This window comes from Calliphora vicina, chromosome 1 (assembly GCF_958450345.1).
Source record: "Calliphora vicina chromosome 1, idCalVici1.1, whole genome shotgun sequence".
NCBI lineage: Eukaryota > Metazoa > Arthropoda > Insecta > Diptera > Calliphoridae > Calliphora > Calliphora vicina.
In genome coordinates, this window is record NC_088780.1 from 3,630,362 (window position 1) to 3,649,358 (window position 18,997).

Below are 18,997 nucleotides of genomic sequence, written 5' to 3' on the forward strand. Positions count from 1 at the left end.
AAAAATACAACAAATAAATTCCGTTATATTGACAATTAAATAATAGCAGTAAAAAAATATTAATTAATTCAAAAATGATAATGCAAAGATGCATTTAACACGAAATGCGACATTGATAATTTAAGTGGTCAATAATAATTAAACTAAATTGAAAATAGATTATAAAATAGTTAGTATTATTAATTAATTGCTAATTATTTGGAAATCTTCCACCAATATACATATATACATACACAAAAGTAAATAGCTCATTAATAACACCAATTAGCCCCGTGCTAAATCTTGGTATGAGAGAGATTTTTCTACATAAATTTATGGATATTTTATTGCTAAATATTGAGTTTAAAATAAATTAGAAATCCGTGTTATAGTTATCAGATATAATTTGCCTTAAAAAGCGATTTATATTATGATATATGATTGAAAAACTAAAGAAAATGAAACTAAATTTTGCATACTTAGTCTCCCACATTTGACCGCCATCATTACAGTTCTGACAGACCTTTTATCAAAGCTAATGAGCTCTTTTATATAATGATTTCAATAATAATAATAAAAAAAACAGACAGACACAAAGACTCCTGCAAAGAAAATATGAAAAAATTCCCAACATGTATTTAATACATGTTTTCATCTTTTTGTTGTACAAGTTCTTTTGTACATTCATCTACCACTAATGGAGTTGCATTTTAAATATAATTTATGGTTCCTTCATTCATTGTAAAGAGAAAGAAATGGCCAAAAAATCCAAAAAAAAAAACTGAATAAAACAGAAAATAAATTTAAATTTTATGATGTAGTCTTTCAGTTTTATTATAATGTTTTTTTTTATTTGATTTCCCTTCATATTTTTTCAGTGGGTAGATGTGTGTTTGCTGCTTTATTTTTTTAAAAAATAATAAATATTTGGTTCGTTTTTTTTTTTGTTTTGTAGGAGGTGGCTTTATATGGTGAATTTACTATGAGGGAAACATTAATCTACTTTGGTTTAATTGCTGGCATGTCCCGCAGCGACATTGAAGACAGAACTGAGTTTTTGTTGAAGCTTTTAAATATGCCAAATGGTTCGAAATTCGTTAAAAAATTAAGTGGTGGCCAACAGCGTCGCATGAGTTTGGCAGTGGCGTTGCTGCATGAGCCGGAATTGTTAATTTTGGACGAGCCCACGGTGGGTGTTGATCCGGTGTTGCGTCAAAGGTAAGTCTATGTTCTTCTCACTTTTCTATACAATTATTTTAATACAATAAATTAGGGGACAAAGGTTAATTATTGCAACACGTTGATCTGTTGCCCCAGTATTTATCACTGATATGTATAAAAAACATTAAATTTTGTTGAACTTCCTACGTTTTTGTAGGCGAAAATAATAACAGTTTTTTTGTTAAACTTCCGTTTGGTTAAATATGTTATTGCTGTTATTGATTAAAATGAATATGCACAACAAAACATAAATGGAAATGAAAATATTATAAAAATATTCATTTGATGCCATCGTTTGTTGTATCATAAAAACGCAGAGAAATTGCAAATAAAGTTTAATAAATATAATAAATTATATTCATTAAATATTGACAGTAGAAGCATCTTAAATTCATATACAGCATTTCAAAATTTATTCAATATGTTTAAAACTTTTTTGAAATAAACCCGTTCACTCAAGATTTCTGGGAAAGCTCTAAGCTTAAATTATATTGAATAAATCTCTTTCTACTAGCTCAAAGATTTTTTTAGAAATACATTTTGATAGCCCAAGCTTCTGTAGAGGAAGCTCTATCGGTAGCTCAAGCTATTGTAGCGAAAGCTCTATCGCTAGCTCAAGTTTTTCTAAAGATAACTCTATCGCTAGTTTAAGCCTCTCTAAAGAAAGTTATATCGCTAGCTCAAGCCTTTTTAAAGAAAGTTCTATAGCTAGGTCAAGCTTTCCTAAGGAAAGCTCTATCGCTAGCTTAAACTGTTCTAAAGAGCTTTTCTAAAGAAAGCTCAATTGCTATCTTCAACTATTCTAAAGAATGCTCAAACATTTCCAAAGAAAGCTCAATCGCTAGCCCAAGCTTTTCCAAAGATAACTCTATCGCTAGCTCAAGCCTTTCTAAAGAAAGCTCTATCACTAGCTCAAGCTTTTCTAAAGAAAGTTTTATTACTTGCTTATACTATTCTTATTTATGAACGCTCAAGCTTTTCTAAGGAAAGTTCTATCGCTAGTTCATGCTTTTCTAAGGAAAGCTCTGTCGCTAGATGAAGCTATTCTAAGAAACGCCTTTAGCTCAAGCCTTTCTAAAGAAAGTTCTATAGCTAGGTCAAGCTTTCCTAAGGAAAGCTTTATCGCTAGCTTAAACTGATCTAAAGAAAGCTCGAGCTTTACTAAAGAAAGCTCAATTGCTAACTTAAACTATTCTAAATAGTGCTCAAGCTTTTCTAAAGAAAGTTCTATTGCTTGCTTAAACTATTCTTATGAATGCTCAAGCTTTTCTAAGGAAAGTTCTATCACTAGTTCAAGCTTTTCTAAATAAAGCTCTATCGCTTGTTTAAGCTGTTAATAACTATTCTTAAATCAAGTTAAATAAAGTCCTTACTTAAGTCATTTTATTAAATGCAAGTCATGCTATAGTCGACTCTTTTAGACTGCAGCATCTTTAATTTGATTTATTGCAATTCAATTCAGTCTCTGCTACTAAAAACCTTTAGAACTATAAATTGCAAGTTATTATTTTTGTTGTTGCTCATGTAATGTAACAGTTTAAGTACATTTTCGTATTAATTACAGTTATTTAATTCAGTTTCTCTTTTGCTTTTACCCATTTGTACTTGAACGGTTTAATTCATTTAATTTTGTTTCTTTTCTCTTCCTTTTCATTGGCGATTTGTCCTGTCGTTGCAGCATATGGGATCATCTAGTGGATATATGCAAGAATGGTAACACAACTGTGATAATTACAACACATTACATCGATGAGTGTGCCCAAGCGCATGTGGTAAGTAATATTTGTTCGTATGTATGTTTATAAGTTTGAAAAAGAATGTTGTATCAGAATAGTTATTTTTAAACACAACATTTACTTGTGTATTTAATCTGGCACACACGCTTCCAAACACTCACTCACTTGCACTCAAATACCGACATGCTATACACATGTTTACACTCATTCACATGTACAAATAATTGTTAGTACATATTTTTTTATTATTTTTTTTTCCTTTTCCTTCTACTCTTCTATGTATGTATGTTTGTGTTTATTTATACACTTGTACTTCGCATTTGTATCTGTTGACTAAGAGGGTATTTTGACCAAAGTATCACCCATACAAGGTAGAGAGTGGAAAGAAGCGAAGGTTTGTTAAATTATACTTGCGTTAGAATGTGTTATAGTTTGTGTAACATGTTAAATTAAATTGTTAGGGTTATGAATGCTATTTGTTAACCAAGTAATACAAATGTAATTGGGGTCAAGAATAGAGTTCAAGGAAATGTTTAAATATTTACTTTAATTATCTACTAACACCAACATATTCATGCTTCTGAATGTATTACATACTCAAACAATTATTTCAAGTGTATGTAGTATTTGGTAATTTTATTACATTTTATAATATAAGCCAGTGAATTTCAAATAGTTTCAAGTCAAAAAATTAGATAAATATTGTTACGTTTTTACCTTTTAAAAACGATGGTTCCTTTCCTTTAAATAAACCGGATACTTTTGATTGCAAATAAAAGCAGTTTAGAGTTTAAAAATTGCAACAACTCTTTATTTATTTAAATGTACAACAACAACAGTTTAAATAGACACTATGTGTTTTTAATATACCCACACACGTTTATAATACACACACTTAAATTGCTCTTTATAATGTACCAGACAGTTGATGTTAACTCTAACAGCGCCTATGATAAACTCATTAACTACTGCAACCTCAATCACTATTTGTACACACTGCCATCTTCATTCGAATAGCCTAGATTGTTCTTAACGGTCAAAACTAGTATATTCGAATTCTAGAGCTTTCGATATTAATGTTGGCAGTTTAAATATTTAGTGTTGCCATACTTACAAACAATGCTAATAACTGCATGCTATCAACATTGTTGATAAATAGCAGCTTCTACTGGTGGACATGTTTATATACATGATGAATGTTGCAGGCAGTCGTTGCAAACCGCTAAATTCGCAAATTCGTAACAATATTTTTTAAGATCGTTTCTTTTCTTTAATAAAAACTTTCATAAAATTTCATGATTTAGTGAAAAAATATTTTTCATATTTCTGAAAGTGAAATTTAATAAATTTAGAGTTTGTTAAATCGCTCTAATACCCATTATCACAATGTATAGTAATGTTTTAAGCAAAGTTATATTGGCAGTTTTCAGTGAAAAAATATTTTCATCGAGAGTATAACAATGTCGGCACATTTCTGTAGATAATGTGACTTAGACTACTATCAAAATAACTAACATGTATACTAATTGCTTTAGTAAATATGTATGTACAACTGAAATGTAAAAATATTTTCATATTTAAAAATCATATAAAATGTATGTTTATTTAGAAAGAATAGAAATATTCTTTCTAAATACACTTTTTATGACTTAGTCTTGTTAACTTTGGATTGTTAATAGTTTTTTAAGTGCAAATAGGACCTACATACAAATACATTTTAATTAATTTATGTATTTGAAAAACTTGCAATAACTTATTTAAAATCCTAAGAAATGTGATAGTACATTTATGGTAAACAAGTAAAGAATCTTGGACTAAGAATCTAATGCATATTTGCATATCTTTTTTAAAAGAAGAAATTTATTTTCTAAAAAAAATTTTTCTTTTAAAAAAGGGCTTTTTTCTCAATATAAAATTTACTGCAATTTTTTGTTTCACCAAAAAATACTTTATTCACCAGATAAACTTCTTGACAAAAATACTTTATTTAACAAAAAATATTCTTACAAAATAGTTTTGTTTTTACAAAAAAATTTCTACGACTCCACAAAGTATATATTCTGGATCGTTATAGGTAACGGAATCGACAAAACCATGTCCGTCTGTATGTTGAAATCTACTTTCCGTAGCCCCCAAATAACATACATACATGATTCATTCATCAATATATCTGCTATAGTCTCGGTTCGGCTGCTATTTAATTTCGGGAAAATCGGTCCACAAATGACTGAGATATAAGCAAATACCGACGACTACATCGATTTTTTACAATTTTTTTTATCTATATCTGGATTACTAAGTATTGAATATAGACAATATGGATATCTAATGATAGATATTTCAAAGACCTTTGCAACGTTGTATATTAGATCGGACCTACCATGGGTCAAAATCGGGAAAAATATTTTTTAACGAGTTTTTTTTCACCAAAAATATTTTTTATCGTTACATTTTTTCACTAACAAATTTAAAAAAAAAATTATAAAAAATTTTCAAAAATTTTTTTCGCCAAAAAATTTGACAAAAATATTTTTTTTTTAGACCAAATTGGAAAAGCTGATATTTGCCATATAGAAACGACAAAATGTTCGAATCTTATTAATTTAATATCTTCTCCATATTTTTGATAACTAATCAAGTACATAGAACACAAATAAAAGAAAAGTTTCTCTCAGTGTAATTCATGCATAATAAAATGTTTTTTTTAAAGCAAAAGTTATAATCAGTCAGTTTCAATTACATATTCGGAAATATAATATTGAAGTACTTGTCAGTAACAGTTGAATGAATACCTATACTTTTTCTAAAGCTTATATTTCCTTAATTAGAATTAATCGTTTTTCCAAGAGCAATTACAGCGAAGTAAAAACCACATTTAATTTATAATAATAATTTTGTATGGATTTGAAACAAGTAAATTGTTGTTTATGGTCAATTCATCCTGATTATTTAGTTCGAGTAGGAAGTTGCGTGTGATTTTTAGTAGTTATTAAAACCGTTTTGTGTTTTGTAGGCAAAGCAATGAAGCACAGTGGGGCCAATAGTAATTATAGAATGGATAAGTTTAAGAAACTTTTGAATGTAAATTGCGATGTAGTAGATCTGAAGAGCTGATAAAAACTAAGACGGTCAAACACATATTATGTTAATAGACATAAGGAATCACACCGAGACCTATGTTTTGACCAAAATAAACTTCACTTGGTTAATGTTAATAGATATTCTATGTATTTTTCTAAATGTGAAGCTCAGTACCTCTTGTTTTTGGCATGAATTACTTTAATAAATTTAGATTCATATTTATGAGTAAATTAATATTTATATATTTAAGCAAATAGTTTAAAATGTATGCTGTAAATTTAACTTATAGTTATATTTATTTAAGCAATAAATGTATAAACATTTTGACATCCTTTTAAATACAAAAATAAATTTTCCTTAGAAAACCAAGAATCATGATGTACCAAAATAAATCTTGACCAAGTTCTTTATTAATAATAACCTGTTCGTTCATGTTGTAAATTACCATTTTCAAACTAAATAAATATCAAATACAAATGATGGGGGAAATGTACAAATACATGTATTTAAAACAATTGTTAGCTGCAAAAATAATAATAAAAACGAAAATTATATATTTATGTGTTTAACCTTAATTTATCATCCAACTTATACAGACACAAGCGTTTACACACTGACACATACACAATAAATAAACACTTTCATTTGAACAACAGGCAAAGAGGGAAAGGATATTCATGTTTATTTGTTTGTGTAGAAAAATCTCGGAAAACAATGTCAGGGATTTATGGTACTTGTAAATCTATTTTGACAAAAAAAAACTGTTAAAACAACAAATATATATATATAATAATAAAAAACACTAGCTACAACAAATAACAAGCCGCATTTAACAATAAACAAATACAAAAATAAACATTTATTTATATATTTTTGTTGGATTTTTTTTTTTATATTTTTTTTGCCAACAATAAAATATAATTGCGTGACTTAAATGTATTTATGTACGTTGGTATGTTGGAGTGTAAATATTTAAAAGGACTAACTAAAAGGAAGAGAGTTAACTTACTTTTACACTGTTACATATTTACACTAACCAAAAAATACATTCATAACGAGTGTAAAAGAAACAAACAAAAAAAAAAAAGGAAGAAAATTTTAACAGAAAGATTTATTTAAGCTTTTAATGCGAAAAGAACTTAAATGAATGGCAAAATACTAAAACCAACACAATACTTACACACTAACACGCACAAAACAAAAAGATATAACATCAAAAAAAAAAAAAAAATTCTCAAGACAGACAAAAAAAAAGGATAAATAAAAAAAGAAGAAAACAAAAACCGAATGGGTTATATGAATGAAAGGAGTAGGATAAAAGTAACCAACAACCAACATTTGGTGACAAAAGTCAACTCAAGCAATGTGTGAATTTGAGGTTAAATCATCAGAGACTTGAGCAGCAAAATCCTCACTCCATGCATACGTTTTTATATTTATATATAACAGCAGCGACAATATTTAAGAATCGATAGACAAAAATCCTAAAAAGTAGAGGAAAAAAAGTTGAGATAAAAATTATGGCCCATAAAAATAAAATAACGTACAATAAAAATCAAAGCAAAAAAAACGAATCATAAAACAAAGTAAGATTCAAACAACAACAGCAAATATCAAATAACAATAATCAATAAATTTGAAGTAAATTGAAAAAAAAAAAAACTAAACAGCCAACAAAAAAATGGACAATAAATGATACAAATAAGAAACACTTGAAGAAAATATGTGAACTAAAATAGTATTTTCCAATAAATTACACCCAACTGAATAGATACATATAAACGTCAATTGACGCAAGTCAAATTTAATATATAAATAATTTTTATTAATTATACAAACCATTTTTAAAGTTTTGTAAACAAACCAATCCTTAAACATAAAAGTTCCTTTAAATAAAGTTTTCGGTATATTTCCCAAATATGAAAATTAATAAATACCTACTCAAATTTTAGTAAAACTATGTGACAACTTCACAATAAGTCCAACAGGCTTCTTATGAATTTGTTCGGAGCCATTAAAACCCATGATACATGACACTAATATAGAGCAATCACAAAGTATATTGTTACGAATTAGCAATAGTGCCTGCAACATTCATAATATTTAAAAACATGTACATCAGTAGAAGCTTCTATTTATCAACAATGTTGATAGCATGCGGTTGATTTGCATTGTTTTTAAGTATGGCAACACTAAATATTTATGTTGCGAACATTAACATCAAAAGCTCTAGAATTCGAATATACTAGTTTTGACTGCTAAGATCAATCTAAGCTATTCAGATGAAGATGGCAGTGTGTATAAATAGTGACTGCGGTTGCAGTAGTCGATGAGTCTAATTTGAAGCATCGTTATGTAAAGACATCAACTGCATTGCCAGTGTATGCTTGTACATTATAAAGTGTGTGTGTGTATTTCTGCGAATTTATAAACGTGTATAAAAACATTGAGTGACTAATTGAACTGTTGTTGTTGTATATTTTAAATAAATAAAGAGTTGTGACAAATCTTAAACTACTAAACGGCTTTTATTATTTAAAGGATATAAATCACGTTTTTAAAAGGTAAAAACGTAACATTATGGTCATATCGCAAAATCTGCATTGTTTCTGCTCAAATTGATGATACCTAAGACCGCAATGTCAGGTGAATAGTCTCGTATGTAATCAAATAAAACTCGTCAATTTCGTTTGCCTGAGCCAAGATAAGAAAAGTTCCTTTTAATCGAAGAATTAATATTCGCCCTAGCAAAGAACGAAATCGATATTATGAAAGCTCTCCTATGTTAGCCAAAACAATCGGTCCGTTCATTCAGAATATGATCTTCTTGACCAGGAACCCAGCACAATATCAACCAATTATTATCAACGAGTTCGTTTAGATATGTAACGCCGTACACTACACCTTATCGCATATATTTATGAGGCCCTAAGTGCAGCGTGGCTATTCGACATTTCAGAAATCTCCAATTTCCTCCTTAAACACTAAACAACAAAACTGATGATTGCGAAAATATAGGCCTGTAGGATTGACGGAAACACTGCTTAGAAAATATGAGCCATAAATACAATAATTTCACTTAGGCATAACCTGTAGTCGAAATGCACTGCTGCAGGATTCCTCCTTTATCAATATCTCCAAGGGAACGTCTCTTAAGGCCGAAGTTCGGCATAAACCGATGTCTTCAGTAAAATGTTACAAGGGGCTGACTATCAAACCCATCAAAACCATTATTGTAGTATTTCTCAAATCATGTGAAAACTTTACAATTATTCTAGATTACCAAGAAGGACAAGGGATCCTGTCAGCTTCTCTTTAATAATAAATCGAGAGTGACGTAGATGAACTATCGTTTGTTGATACTTACCTTCGGAGCACTTTTTAAACATGAAAGTCAATTTAAACAAAGTTTTTTTTTCAAAAAGTTCCAAATGTTTTAACAAAATAAAGTTTATGGACAGAAACTCTAAATTTCCTTGCACAGTTTTCATTTGAAGAGTACTTTTTCAAAACAAATAAAAAAAAAAAATTTAATTTATTTTTTTTTTTTCATTCATATGAATATGTTATGTTTTTTAAACCAAAAAGAATATTGGCTACTTTTTCTGAAAAGTATTCAAATATTAAAGATAAGAAACATTTTTTCAAACACAATACATTTTTATGTTTAAAACAAATGTTGCAGAACTATGAAGATATTTTTATTTCGAATTTTTTTTCCCAGTTTTATTTTGTTTTCCCAGTGTACTCAATAGACAAATTAAACCATTTAAATTTATATCAGCATAAATTTAAAATATGTCAAATATTAAAAACAATGAATAAAATTCCCATTTGAAAACAAAACTGGTTTGAATTCGATTGTTGATTTTATTTCTTTTCGAAAGTTGAAAACTAAATGGGCAGAACAATAGTAATTGTTTTATGTTTGAAGGGTTAAAACGATTTAAAGAGAAATTATAGCGCAATTTGGAAAAAATAAAATGAATAAAAACATAACTTTTTAAGTGATAAAAATAGCGACTTTAAATGCTTAGCAAAATATGGTAATGACTTGCGATTACTGTACAACAGACTTTTCAATTACTACTACAGCCCATCTGCATTACTTAGAAGTAATCAAGTAATTACTTCTTTATTATCTGATATATAACTACATTTTCGGAAGTAGTTTTCATTTCGAGCTTTTAAAGTCGTAATGACTTAATTATAATGAATCCAAAGACATCAACTTAGGTAGTGAAGTATCACAATATTAACATTTTCATACACATTCGAGTGAGTTGTATCAATTGAATCTAAACTAAAGCAAATCATGCCAAACAAACTACTTAGTAGGATGTGAACTCAAATCGTGATTTATTCAACAATTAAGAGCATTTAGAATTAATAAATTGTAACATATTTTTAGGCTATTATTTGTATCCTCTTTATTTTGGTTAATAAAGTTTGATAGTGAAATAATTAATTTATACTTTTGCCATTAAAGTATAAGTTATCATGCTTTCATAATGGTAATTCTTTTAGAAGACATTCAGACACTTTCGTAATCACAATGGAACTTAATCGTTGGTGACCGTGGCTAAGTAACAAATTCCTCCCACTTATAAAATAAGATATTTAAGGTAGTATTTTTACACCAAGTCTCTGGATGGCTACATATTAGAGATTTCTAGTTTTAAATTGTATGTCAACCATTTAATGTGGTTTCCACTTCTCACTTGAAGGGTCCCTTTAAAAAACTAAATAGTTCATTGTTTTGTTATTACCAAGCCAACACCGCAAAAATTATACAACTTTATTTGAAATTGGTTTCCTTGGAAAAAATATTTTTAAATAATGTTTTTGCTTCAGAATTTATTACTGTATAAGAAAAAACAGCAAAAAATCGAAACACATTTTGTTTTTACGAATTTATGAGATTATGGCTTCGGCTGGTGCTGGGAAAGCTACTACTGTACACTATTATACATATTTACACAAATTAGACCTGCCCTTAAAGAAATAATTTTCTAGATAACCAAAACAAATTGAGGAACCATTTTAGGCCAATCAGATAAGGAGAGCTCGTTCCAGAAACCGACTGATTTTGATTTCACATTATGTAATTGTCTCAAGACTTTTTCTTTCATTTAAAAATAATTTATTTTTAAGGTCAGGTCTAGTCAGTTTCTTAAATCTAAATACATTCATTCAGATGTTAGTGGCCTGTGGTCATGGTGATGGTTGTGAGCCATTCAATCTTGTTGTCACTACAACCAAAGCTAGTTAAAAGAATGGCCACCTAAACAAATGGCAAAGTACGTTATATAAATGGATGACGAAAATGAATGACTAGAAAGAGGACATCAATGGCAGGACGTACTAAAGCATAATTTACGTGGCAACACTAAATAAATGAGTCAGTGTGCCGGCGTCTGCATGTGGCATCCTAAAGGTGGATATATAAAATTGTAAGAGCATCACTGCAACAGCAAGACTATTGCCACAATATGAAACTATAAAGAGAAGCAGCAATATAATGGCTGCTAGTACTGGCTGCAATATCCTCTTGCTTTCGTGTTGTTTATGATGAAACCTTTAGCCATTTCAATTTCTAACAATTTGTAGGTGTGCATTTTTTAGTTATACGCTTTAGATGTTTTCCACTACAAACTCTTTCAATTCGTTTTTTTTTTTTTTGTTACTGTGGATTTTATACGTTGCAACAATCATCTATTTTTTATGAATAAGAACAAAAAAGGGGAAACGAAATAAAAAATGAAACAGTTTGTGATTAATTGCTCGCATTAATTTCTTTAACAATCGACTTAATAGCTAAAATTGTTCCAATAACATGAATTAGGGTGTAGAGCAAAAGGAGGTGACAAATCTAATAGAATACATTATTTGTTTTGCAATATAGACAAAAAATAAAAAAAAACAAATAATGTAAATGTACTGGCAAATGTTTTGTTATAAAGAATTTAAACTAAATTAAATAAGTGATATAATTTTAAACTTTGAATTGAAGAAGTATTTCAAAGCTAGGAACTAATTGAAAATTTCCAAATTCGATCGGAAATTGCAGACAATAAACTCTACATTCGTGTGCCAATGAAAGAAATGTAAAAACATTTTCTTGTCTAATTTTGAGTACCCGCTTTGAAATGTAATTTTTTCTTATTTATACCTATCGTTTATTAAACATACATACAAATTTTTTTCCATCACGTCTAATTTTTCTTCCGCAAGAATGTGCCAAATTATATCTTTCTTATATATAAATAGGCCACACGTTTTTTTGTGGTACACTTTTAAGTTAAAATTAAAATGCCAACACACATTTTAAAGAAATGTAATAAAAACAACCAGAATTTTTTACACTAATCAAGTTTAAATTTATCATTTAAGTAAAAAAAAAACTCCAAAAAAATCGTCTTATATAATTTGAACACAAAATATCGTGAAACTTTAACTTTTTCTTTTGAGCTTTGATTGATCTTCTCATTTTTAACGCCAACAGTAATCACCTAGCATAGTTGTGTTCCAATGGCCTTTAAATCATTTTTCAAGCTTCTTTACATGGTGGAACCAGGATGTAAATATGAGCAGGGTGGAAGGAGACACAGATTAGATGGAAAAAATACAAATGAGAATGAAGAAAGTAAATTTTCAATGAATTTCTGAAACCCAACTTGTCGTTAACTAGCTGTTCTACATTTTAGGCTCTGTTATTCTCTAAAAACCCTGCTTTCAGCGAAAACTAGGCATCAAGTTTCTTATTAGTAAGCTTTTTATCAAAATGTGGGTCTTTCATCAATGTGCGTATTTATGGTCGCACAAATATTCCTTCTTTGAGTTTGTCATCACTTACTTAACTTGCTTAAATATAAATAGAATGAACAAAATAGTTCATCAAACCAAGTTTTATGTGAAGTGATGGTAAAATGACATATTTAGGATCTATCAATGGTATATGTTTCATATTCGATTTTCCGTAAACAAACGCTGACTTTCTGGCCACGCTTTTGGTGCACGCAGAGAAAAAATATAGTTGGACTGGTTACTGTAACCATTTCAATATTGTTACAAGTTATTTAACTATAGTATAGTCACAGTAACCATTTACATGATTGTGGTAACCATAATATGGTTAATTTACGATTCACATGATTGTATCAACCATATATATGGTTACAGTAAACAAGTATATGTTTGTGACAACCATTCATATGATGAAGGACATATTATGTTGCTCTCGGCTTAAGGATTATCATAATCTGAGAACAACATATTATGATAAAATTATTCATCATAAATATGGTTGCCACAAACATATATTTGTTTACTGTAGCCATAATATGGTTGATACAATCATGTGATTCATAAATTAACCATATTATGGTTACCACAATCATGTAAATAGTTACTGTGACTATAATATTGTTAAAAAACTTGTAACACTATTTAAATGGTTACAGTAACCATGCCCAATTATATTTTTTCTCTGCGTGTGCATTTAAGCAGTTGCGGCGACGACCACTTAGTTCCGTATTCATATTGAATTTTCAATTAAATGTGAACAAATATGTCAAAACAAACCCTAAAGTGAGGGTAGTAAAATAATAATTGACATGTACCTCGAAAACTAGACGTGATGGATACCACATATGTTTGGAACATTTAAACTATGACTCATTCATTCCAGCTAACAGTTATGAGGGTACCAAAATCGTGTAACGCAGTATTATCGATATTCTTTATACTCTTGTGGAGTTCGTCTAACTTTTACCAAGTACTTCTTTGTTGTTTCCCATTATCTCTCGGTACATGTTTTATACATCTAAATAGGCATGTTACAAAATTAAAAACGTTTGTTTTTGAAAAAAATTACACTTACGCTAGCGAACGCGACATACTTGGAAAATCAAAATTGAATGTTCAATGTTATTAATATGTATGCAGTAACTTTTATTGTTATGTTTTCAACTACAACGATGATTTGGTACCAGAACGCGACATGAACAATATCAAATTAAAAATTGACCTCTTAGTCATTTGTTTTTTGTATTAATTTGTCATTTATAGGGGGATTTTAGCGTTAGAGGCTGAACAACATATTATATCTTCAAATATTGACTTGAACTAAATTTTCGAATATTCAAATAAAATTTGACAATTTCTTCAGTTTCACATTTTAAATTTTCTAAATTGCAACTTTTCGCTGGGAATTATGCAGTAAATAAAAGGATTTTATTATTTCTTGTCTCTCCCTATTTCTCCCTCTCTGACACATTGTGCTCCATTCACCTAATCCACTTTTCTTTCGTTAACACCATTTTTACTCATACTCATAGGTCTGGTATATTTGTTTTTTTTTTCTCTCTTTCTCAAATTAATGTTTTACAACAACACATTGTATTAAATCTTGTTTTTATTACTCTATGTACACAATCATGAACACGTACTCTTAGAATTTTCATCTTCGTAAGACTGATTGTATTAGAAAGACAAACAGTTATTGCACTTAACACATATACACAGTAAAACCATTACTAAAAATAGGAAAAAAATGCTTAAAATAGAGCAAGAAATAAAGTTCAAAGAAGAACTAAAAAAAAAAAATTCAAATAGAGAAAGTGGTCTAAAGTAAATTAATAGAAGGACGAATCTATGAATGAATAGGATTTCAAGAGGAGTATAATGGTCATGTGGCTGGCTACGTGTTACAATAAAACATGTTTTATTTTCCTCTTAATGTGGCAACAATTTAAAAACTGAAACACACACGCACTCACACTATTATATTCTTAACAATAATCATAATAACGTGATCCTGTTTAAGTTTTAAGATTACATTTTCTCTTCCTTCTTCTTAAGGGGTTTTTACATGCTTGTTAAGGATGTTTGGGGACATTTGTTAAACTCCTTTGGGGTTAGCATTTTCTCCTTTACTTTACTTTTGCATCTGCTTGGTTTTCAGTTTCTATTTTTTTTATAAGCTAGAAGTAAAAACATGTTTACATTTGTTTATTTAATGTTCTTTTGTTGTATTTCATTTTCTTTTAACGATATTCAAAAGAGTGTGCTTTGTTTAAATCCTAGAAAAACAGTGTTTGATTGTTAATTTGAATCATTTCATTTTTTTTTGGTAGTTTCAAGGGTAATTTATATTTGAAATTTTTGCTTTAAAATAACGGTTGAATGATGGGGAATGGGATTAAAATAGAAAACAATTCCAGGAGTATTTTCTTTAAGAAGAATTAGAGTCGTAACTTACGACTCGTAAGTAGTAAACATTTTTAAATTAGAGTAATGTTTTAACCACAGCAGTGGTCGCCACACACATCTACTAAGGAACTTTTATTTGATACATGATTGTCATCAAAGTTCATAAAAATTTTCAAATGAGAATCACAAATCAAAATCAATAGCTGTTGAGATGATAACAGAGAGAGAAAGTGTATAACATGTTATTATAATCCATGTGCCCAGTTCACTTTATGCCGACCACCGGTTTAAAGCAGTCTTAAATTATGAATACTTAATTTAGTGGCTAATAAATTTACTAAAATTAGATTTTCAAATTAAATATTTTTAATCCATTAAAATTATTTAATTTTTTTTGTAATAAATATTTTTGTATTTACTTTCCTTGACATTTATGGTTTATATTTAAATTTCAATTAGATATTTAAGCGTTACTTATTTTATTTAAATCAATTAAATTTATTCTATATTAAGTATTTTATGTAAATTTTCCTTTTTAAGGTAATTAGAGATTGTATTTAATGCTAATTTTTAAATGCCACCATCATCAAAACAAGAAACATTCAGGAAATTTATACGAAAACTCTCTGTATATTTAAATTGAATGGGGAATAAAAACTCAACATTGTTACAAATTAATTGGACAATGGATTTTGTGTGGGATGAAAGTACTTAATTGGAAAATTAATGACAAACTTGACAGCTGGAGAATGATAAAATGTTCTAAAATTAACTTTTCAAATGTTAAATCTAAATCATCATAGAATTGATAGATAAAGAAAGGAATGATAAAATATTTAATGGATTTAAATAAGGAAACAATAAGCGTTATTATAGTAAATAAGTGAAAATTAAGAAAACTAAAACAAAACAATAATTTAAAATTTTCTATAAAATCTTTTATGTTTAAACAGAAAAAAGTAGAGCTTTTCTAAACCTTTGATAAAATTGAAGGTGAACTGAGTAGCATATTTTCGAGGTTTTAGGGCAATATTATTTGAAAAGACAGGCATTTCAGACAAGAATAAAAAGAAGAAAAGAAACTTAACTCATTAGTCAGAAAAGAAACTTAACTCATTAGTAGAGTGTAAATACATTGTCTGCCCCGCTACGGGCATTGTTTTTAATATTAATAAATAACATGTGACTGAATAAATAATTAATAAATATACATTTTATCAAGACTTAAGTTGAAAACTTAATTATTGTGCATTTTATTTCTACTCGAAGTAAAAACATGTTGCCATGAACACATCCTCAACAGTCAGACTGTCAGACACCCACAATAATCACACAAAATATTTATAATAAATAATCGTATTAAATAAGAGTTATAAGTTGTGGAATTTTCATATATTTATATTTATTTAAAATTGTTTTCCTTTAAATTGCCCTATTTCTCAGCAATTTTGAATATTTCTAGTTTATTTAACGATATTTTTCACATTTTGTCCATTTACCCCCATTAACACGAAGTCTGGTTATGCCTTAACTAATAGTTATATTGTCGGTTAAAATTATTTTTGTATGAAAATTATCAGTATAACTATTAGTTAAAACATAACCAGACTTCGTGTTACTGGGGGTTAGTTAAATGAAATGAATTTCAATTATTTGCTAAATGATTGGCTAGACTTATTGAACCTTTTGTGCTGTGATCTGGTTCACAGGTTATTTTTCTGTTTGTCCCCACTCATGGCAACGATTTAATGAAACGAGACAGGATTTAAAAACAATTTATATATACGAAACAAGAGAATGTGCACATATTTTGTCCTGTTTTTTTTTGTATAATTTTTGCCCTACTATCGCGCCATTGATACTGTTGAGCTTAACAAAAAAAAAAAAAAAAACAAGAAAAAAGAGTAAAATTAAATGAATGAACCATTGAATGCAGACAATATAAAACAGCAATAACATTTTGGTGACTTATTCCACCTACAAATTACAGCAGCCAGTCGAATGAAAGGAGCGAAAAAATACAATTCCAATTTGTAAATTTTCATTATATGTTACGAAACTGTTGCCTGGTTAGATTGGCTGTTCAAATAATTTTAAAATGAAAGAATTTTATTTGAATTGTTTTATTAATTACTTTGACATTTTTGAGGTAGTAGTTGAACAAAAATCTATTAATTCTACTTATTTTATAGAGACAACTGATTCGTTGGAACAATTAAATATGTTTTTTTAGTTGTCCCAGCTAAATCTTGGTAATGAATTGCAATTGCTAAATTTAGGAGAACAATATTCATATTTTGCTTGGTATTTTAACCCAGTTATAGAATTATAATAAGCAAATTCTAGTGAAATCTTTCTTTTGTAATTCTTGGTATTTTTTATCTAAATAAAATTTATGTTGCTGCAACTAAAAAAAACAAAAATTAATCTAAAAATAAGCCGTAATAGATATATTTTGCATGACAAAACATTATTTGTATTTAAAATTTCTCTATTTAAATTAGTTAGTTTTTCCTAACGAATCTTAAATTTGCTTTTGGTAAGATTTTGGTTTTTATAAGTTTCCTTATATTAACCAATAAAAAACCTTAGTTATGCTAAAGTAAACAGGAAACATTGCTTCTAAATGTTGCCAGTAAAAAAATAAAGACCATCCAACAAACATACAAAAAAGGAAACATACAAGTACATGCAAATATATATAAAAAGAACTGCAACTAAAAACTCTACTTCTAATTGGCAAATTGAAGTTACAAGTTACTTCCACACAAAAAGTTAAAAAAATCCACAACAAATGAAAAGAAATAAAACAAATAATAAAGGTTTTTAGTTTAAAATGTTTCGAAAGTAACCTGATCGTTCTAGGTAAATGTACGAGGGTCATGATGACAGCTTTAGTACATATTTATACTCATTTACTTAATGTTAATCTGGGGTCACTTTGGACAAAACTTGACAATACCAATAACTTCACCGATTATAAAAATACAGTGATAGGTCTAGAATGTTGGTACATATTGAGATAATTGAGATTCACCACATATAATCTTTACTTTTATAAAGAAGTATGTACCTTTTAAAAAAAAGTACCTTTCATAAAAAAGTACCTTTTATAAAAAAGTACCTTTTGTAAAAATGTACCTTTAAAAAAAAGTACCTTTTGCAAAAACAAGTACCTTTTATAAAAAGTACCTTTTATAAAAAGTACCTTTTATAAAAAGTACCTTTTATAAAAAGTACCTTTTATAAAAAGTACCTTTTATAAAAAGTACCTTTTATAAAAAGTACCTTTTATAAAAAGTACATTTTATAAAAAGTACCTTTTATAAAAAGTACCTTTTATAAAAAAGTACCTTTTGTAAAAAAAGTACCTTTTATAAAAAAAATACCTTTTATAAAAAAGTACCTTTTATAAAAAAGTACCTTTTATAAAAAAAGTACCTTTTATAAAAAAAGTACCTTTTATAAAAAAGTACCTTTTATAAAAAATACCTTTTATAAAAAAGTACCTTTTATAAAAAAAGTACCTTTTATAAAAAAAGTACCTTTTATAAAAAAGTACCTTTTATAAAAAAGTACCTTTTATAAAAAAGTACCTTTTATAAAAAAAGTACCTTTTATAAAAAAAGTACCTTTTATAAAAAAAGTACCTTTAATAAAAAAAGTACCTTTTATAAAAAAGTACCTTTTATAAAAAAGTACATTTTATAAAAAAGTACCTTCTATAAAAAAGTACCTTTTATAAAAAATTACCTTTTAAAAAAAAG

At 28.0% G+C, this 18,997-nt stretch overlaps 1 protein-coding gene across 3 annotated transcripts in view; it reads left to right on the plus strand.

Annotated features, from left to right (window-relative positions):
- The window catches only part of osy (oskyddad), a 156,118-nt gene that overhangs the window by 114,539 nt on the left and 22,582 nt on the right, over positions 1-18,997 (plus strand). For all 3 annotated transcript variants that reach the window (XM_065498748.1, XM_065498749.1, XM_065498750.1), the window contains exons 4-5: positions 935-1,197; positions 2,879-2,972. In XM_065498748.1, coding sequence (XP_065354820.1) covers positions 935-1,197; positions 2,879-2,972 — 357 coding nt within the window. The remainder of the gene's footprint in view (positions 1-934; positions 1,198-2,878; positions 2,973-18,997) is intronic.